The sequence below is a fragment of the Silurus meridionalis genome, chromosome 17 (genome assembly GCF_014805685.1).
Source record: "Silurus meridionalis isolate SWU-2019-XX chromosome 17, ASM1480568v1, whole genome shotgun sequence".
NCBI classification, from domain to species: Eukaryota; Metazoa; Chordata; class Actinopteri; order Siluriformes; family Siluridae; genus Silurus; species Silurus meridionalis.
The window spans coordinates 3,270,879-3,277,523 of NC_060900.1; the positions used below are offsets into that span (position 1 = coordinate 3,270,879).

A 6,645-nucleotide genomic window follows, 5' to 3' on the forward strand; every position below is an offset into this window, starting at 1 on the left:
CAAGTGTATTTCGTGTGTGTGTGTGTGTGTGACGTCACATATTCAAAGAAAGAAAGCACGTAAATACCCGAGGGCAACCCGGGAGAGCCCGCCTGAACGATTGTAGGAACCTGGAGGGGTCACGTGACCACCCAACCTTCCAAATATGGAGTGCCGGTGCGAAGCCTTACGCCCATATATGGCGTTTCCGCAAGTGACGCTGCTTCCTTAAACGGAAAAAGGGGCGTTGCCACGAGGGGGGTGAACAAATAACAGCCTGACACTTCCGCCTGCTCTGTTAGAAAACACAGCTGCTGTGTGAGAAGTGGAAATAAAGAAAGAAAGAAAAACAAACGACATGGTTTTATTTAACACAGTAACCGAAAAAGACGCACAATGAGATTTTTGAGACTTTTTATGATGCTTGATTAGTGTTTTTCTGTTGTTTTTGAGGATAATAAGTCTAATTTAGTAATAATTTAATATTTTTTTTTGTATTTATTTGACGTATTTAAAAAGGAAAAATTACTTTTTCTTACCTATTTATTTTTGGACTTTTTTTTGGGACTTTTTATTGATTTCTTATACGTAAAATAAAACTAAAATTGAAGGACATTTATTATTAATTTTTCTTTTAAAAAAAGTTGTGTAATAGTTGAATAATTAAAGAATAATATAATGGGGGTTATCGGAGAGCCGGTGGAAATCTCAAGCCAGGAGCTCGTGCAGATGCTCGTGACCCCGGAGGCCGGAGGCGCGCTCTCGCCGGTGCTGCTGCTGGACTGCCGTCCGTTCCTCGCCTTCTCGCGCGCGCACATCTGCCGCGCGCACAACGCCGCGTGGAACTCGCTGCTGCGGCGCCGCTGCAGCCGGGGCGCGGAGTCCGGCGCGCGCCTCGACTGCCTGCTGGCCGACCGCGCGCTCGTGGCGCGCGTGCGCGGCGGCGACTTCGGCCACGTCGTGGTGCTCGACGAGAAAAGCCGCGTGCTCGCCGAGCTCGAGCGCGAGAGCCTGGCCGGCCTGCTCCTGAGCGCGCTCCAGAGAGAGGTGCGCGCGGGCACGACGCGGATCTGCTTCCTGCAAGGTAACGCAAATATTATTATTTATTTTTATATTAATTGCAGGGGGAAAAAACTCTAATTAACGTTTGAGTATAATACAATTCTATAAATATAAAACATCAATGCAATTAATTTACATCATATAGCTAATTATATCCATCCAATGTCTTTAAAAGCGATTAATAATATTAATAAACAACACAAACAAACAACTAAACAATAATAAACGCAACACTGATACATTTAGAAAAGCGCCATATGCAGTACACACACATTACATTCATTACATTAAACATTAATTACATTACGTTAGTAATACAATTCATTAATATGCTTTAATAGCGTGTAAGTTGATTATTATGTTGAGAAATAAACTTGATAATTATTTTTTTTTTGCAAATCATAAAAACATAATGCAAAAAATTATACACCCTCATTTAAAAAAACACAATGTGTGTTCAGATTTATAACTAATTATGTATTAAACTTTATCCAGGGATCAAGTTATTATTATTATTATTATTATTTAAGATTTTTAATAATTTGAGAAAGCCACACAATTAACAAATGATTTTTTATGCTGTAAATATTGAAGGTAAAGGAAAATAGATGATGCTTTCTCTTTCAGTTTGAACTGTAAATACGTGCAGTTGCTCAACTCTGGAAAGTAAATAATGGGTTTTGAGAAACAAAAACAAATGGTTTGTGGATATTAGTGCCGAGTGAACTCAGAAATATTACTCAGAAATATTCCACATTGATGTCAATCTGGAATTATAAAGTATTTATTTTCTATTGTTTATCTAAATGTTCATTGAAACTATTTGGACAAAAGGTTTTATAGAAGATTCGGTATGTGCTTTTAGAACGTCCCATTCTACATGTATTTGCTGTTCTAATAACCTCCACTCTTCTGAGAAGATGTTCCACCAGATTTTGGAGTGTGCCTATGTAGATTTGTGTGAGGGTGCAGTCAGCGTTCATTAGGGTTGAGGTCAGAACTCTATAGCAGGAGATTTTCCACTCCAACCCATGTAAAGCAGATCTTCATGGAGTTGACTTGGAGCAGGTTTGGGTCTCCTAGTTTAAGAAAAGGTTATTGCTTCTGCATCTAATGATATTTTATACAACTGTGTGTCTGCTTCTTTGTGGTAACATTTTGGGGAAGAACCTTTTCATTCATATAACTCATCCAATATCTATTGCTTTCTTCATCTGCAGGTGGTTTTGATGGCTTTGTGTCGATCTACCCCGAGCTGTGTATCAGTGCACCGGGTGTTTGTGGGAATCAGACGACTCTGAGCGACTCGGAGCCGAGGGTCTCTGGCAGAACGACACCTCTTTACGACCAGGTAATTTAATATTTCAACATTCGTATGTTTAAGATATAATATATATGTTATACATGTTATATGACTATAGTAGAAATGACATATAGAGTAAATACAGTGCAAAAAAAGTAGTCAGGCAATATTGAGATTAAATTTTTATTGTGTAGTTGTGAAACACTTCTAGGTTTATATAGTAATTAAACCTGGTTAGGTTTTTTTCTAAATTGTATAATATTAAAGATTTGTTTGGACAAATCCACAACGAAGTCAAACTCGTCACCGTTAAAACATTGTGTTTTTAATTAAATATAATTACGGGACTGGAATTTCATGTTGAAAAAATGTATTACGTCATAAGACATAACATCCAATCGGATTCCAATATGCAAATGCAGTCAATGTGAAGCAGTAGCTGTGTAGGGCATCTGATTTGCATATTCATATCTTAATTGTATTGTGGGCGTCTTATTTGCATGTTTGTTGAATCTTTTTCTTGGTGTCAAATATGCTATTTTTAATAATAATTTTGCGTGTATTTGTAGGGTGGCCCTGTAGAAATCCTGCCCTTTCTGTTCCTGGGCAGTGCACATCACTCATCCCAGAGGGAGCTCCTGCAGCGCTGTGGCATCACGGCCGTCATCAACGTCTCCTCGTCCTGTCCGAACCTGTTCGAGCACGAGCTCAGCTACATGACCCTGAGGGTGGAGGACAGCATGGCAGCGGACATCCGCGTGCTCTTCCCAAAGGCCATCCACTTCATCGGTACACTACAGTTTTTTGATTTTACTTTTCACGTCCTGTTTTTGTTTTTGTGCGTTTAAAGAGAACGATATTGAATGTCACCCAACACCACAGTAGCAGCGGTGGTTAGTTAACCTTGTCATTATTTTGCATAACTTTCCATAACACCACGAACTATTATACACTGCCAGTTAACGAACGCTTTAAAGAATCGTACACTTGAAATCCGAACCTAAAATAATAGCTGAATAAAGAAATGTTTTTAATCACATGCTTACTGAACTGAGAAATGCCTTTTTGTAGAATCTGGAGCTCGAACACAAGGCTAGAACCTTGAACAAAAAAAGCACACCTTTATAGCTGCATCAGGATCTGAGAGTTAATAAGTTCCCCGAAGGGTTTCTGCCTTCCTGATTTCATTTCAGTTTTGATTGGTTTGTGCCAGTAAGAGTGATGAAAGTGTACGAAAAACCCTTGTGTGTATACAACGCACTGCAAAACTTTGTATCCCCTTAGAGAATCAGAACAAAAGCTATTGGAAGAAACTGATTTTAATTTTTTTACATAATTTATGAAAGGCATACATACATAATTTTCACATAATTAATCGTCGCATAATTGTACATCATTTTTACATAATTCGAGAAAGGAATGCGGTGTAGTTAGCACTTGAGCTAAAAAGTTGTGTAGTTGTGGATGTGCAATAAAAACAGAATCAAAATAGTTTATGGATCCCATAAAAAAATTGTTGGCTTGCGGTTGTTTGTAGTAAAATGAAAGTAAAGTTACAAATAGAATAAATAAATATGTAAAATTTAATAAATAAGCATTTTAAGTTATATATTAAATGTAGCAGCAAGAAATAGATGGCAGAAAAGTCTGACATTTCAAATTACTGTACATGTAACAATCATTGTTATTATTATTATTATTATTATTATTATTATTATTACTGCACTGAAATTTATTGCACATAATTTCCTAAATATTAAAATCTATAACAATGTCTATATTGTTTCTATTTCTAGTTCATGGACCAGCTTTTAAACACAGTCATTATTTAATTATATTTTTAAAATAAAACAATATTCAGGATTTATTTATTTATTTATTTATTAATATATTTTCCAGATTCGGTGAAGGAAAGCGGCGGTCGGGTTCTGGTCCACTGCCAGGCCGGCATCTCTCGCTCCGCCACCATCTGCCTGGCGTATCTGATTCACGCCCAGCGCGTACGCCTGGACGAGGCCTTCGAGTTCGTGAAGCGTCGACGACAAGTCATCTCCCCAAACCTGGCTTTCATGGGCCAGCTGCTGCAGTTCGAGACAGACGTCCTCTGTCCTTACACCGTTCTGGACTCGAAGAACAGCACCACGACATTTCAGTACCTCTGCTCAGACAACACGGACCTCTCCTGACCTTTACGGTGCTCCAAAGCCTTGAACTCTTTTTATCTTCACACTGTGACGTGATTTACCTTCACTAGACTCGGCACTATTTTATTCGGTGTATTTATCATATACTGTAAAAGTGGGAAAAAAACGTCTGAGAGCATTGCATTTCAAAATCAGCACATCATACTGCTGCATACAAGGATGCACCGAATCCTCGATCGTTTGCAAGCGCACTGACCGTGAGTCTGACGTCCTTCCAGGGTTGAGTGACACAATTTTACATCACTACGGTACACCATCAACAAACTTGTATTGACATATTCGAGGAAAATATTACAGATAAAATTCGAAGCAATTTGGAGTTTTGAAGGCGCTCATGATACTTGCGGTACGATGGGAGTTATAAATGTCAAATCGTACGGCGGTATTTGGAAAAAACAAAATAACAATTTGGATCTCGAACAAAATTCGAACAAAATTGTTTCACACCCTTGTATCTGAAGGTCGTGCGCCCTCTTGTGACAAAATGAGAAATGTTGTTTATCCTTTTATAGTTTGGCGCATTTTTTCCCCCCAGTGATGGCCAGTCTTTATAAGGGTCTCGGTATATGATCCCGCCGAACTCTATTACTTTCATAAACCATTATAATTTGCTCAACTAGCTGACCTGTAGTTCACCGAGCCTCCATTGTCCCATTAAGATTCCTGACGAAGAGTGACTACAGGCGAAGGCACGAGGGATAAGCTGTGAGGAAAAGGTGTCACATGACCTTCCACCTCCTTCATCCTTCAATCTGAGACATTCTTCATCACGTGAAGATGAAGTCGGACTCAAAGAGTAACCTAAACAACTGTGATCTCAAACTAAAGTGTAGAAAGACAATATCAGTCCTGCGAGACGGCACTGCTGTATATTATAATGTTACTCGGTCAAATGTGTTAATGAAGGATCTGTTTCTTTTCCCAATAATATTGCACTTTATTTATAAATATTTGATGTTTAGATCGTGTTAACGTTGTAGCGTGTAAAACTGCCGGTTCCAGTTGTTCAATTAAACACTTGTGTTCAAATGTACAAATCCACGAGTTGTCTTTTATTATAAACTTGTATATGCAGTATATTTACTCAAGTATTTGGATACCTGACTTTTCCAGCCAAATCTGGTTCAAACTGTTACCACAAAGTTTGTAAAAGCATAGAATTGTCCCTTCACTTGACCAGGGTTGGAAGCTCTGTGGATAAGGAGGCTTTGGACTTTTTAACCAGAAGGTCATGAGTTCAAATCCCAGCTCCACCAAACTACCACTGCTCTCAACTGCTTAGTTAGAAAAGCCTTATTTGTAAATATAATAATTGTAAAATCCATCTGGAAAAGTTATTTACCAAATCCCATAAATGTAATATGGGATTTGACAAATCCAGCTCCATGAAGATGTGCTCTGATCTCAACCCTACTGAAGACCTTTTGGATGAATGTGAACGCTGATGGCACCCCAGGCCTCCTCACATCACCTACATCACCCTCCAAAATCTAGTGGAACATCTTCAGAGAAGAGGAGAACTTATTATAAGAGCAAACAGGGATGTGGAATGGGATGTTCAAAAAGCACAAACCAATCTCATGCTCCAGGGTGCACAAGGGTTTTGGCTTTATAGTGTAAAAACACACTATAACAGAGGAAAGAGGTAACAGATAAAGACCAAAAGAACACTAATGAACCGAAAATTGTAGTGATGAGACCATGTCTGGAGCGGTTCTCTTATCAGATGAGCCTTTCATAAGAAAAGTGCGTGAAGTGCGTGAGGAAATGTGGCCTCACATTTAATTGCTTTCTCTGCAAAATTAAACTATATTATTAACCAACATCAAATTGAAGAAAAAGTGATTTTAACCAGTAACAATTTTGCTCTTAAAGGAGTAACAGAGTTGCAATTTTTAGCATATACACTAAACTAGCATCCTTGCTAATGACACGGGGACATTTAATAATAATAATAATAATCAGCATAAAATAGTGTTTTTTTATTGTCATTTCTTATTGTACTTTCAAAAACATCTCCTCACTCAACAATTACATTACAGATAAAGCAAAAAAAACCCAACAGCGCTTCCTTTTCTTCTTCCTGTGATCTTCAGG

General features: G+C 38.3%; 1 protein-coding gene across 1 annotated transcript; it reads left to right on the top strand.

Moving 5' to 3' along the window:
* Positions 1–266: 266 nt before the first annotated feature.
* Positions 267–5,581, top strand: dusp2 (dual specificity phosphatase 2). The gene is made up of 4 exons (XM_046872396.1): positions 267–1,063; positions 2,262–2,392; positions 2,914–3,133; positions 4,244–5,581. Exons 1-4 carry the CDS (start codon positions 658–660, stop codon positions 4,528–4,530), a joined length of 1,044 nt encoding a protein of 347 aa, XP_046728352.1. The 5' UTR covers positions 267–657; the 3' UTR covers positions 4,531–5,581.
* Positions 5,582–6,645: the final 1,064 nt, after the last annotated feature.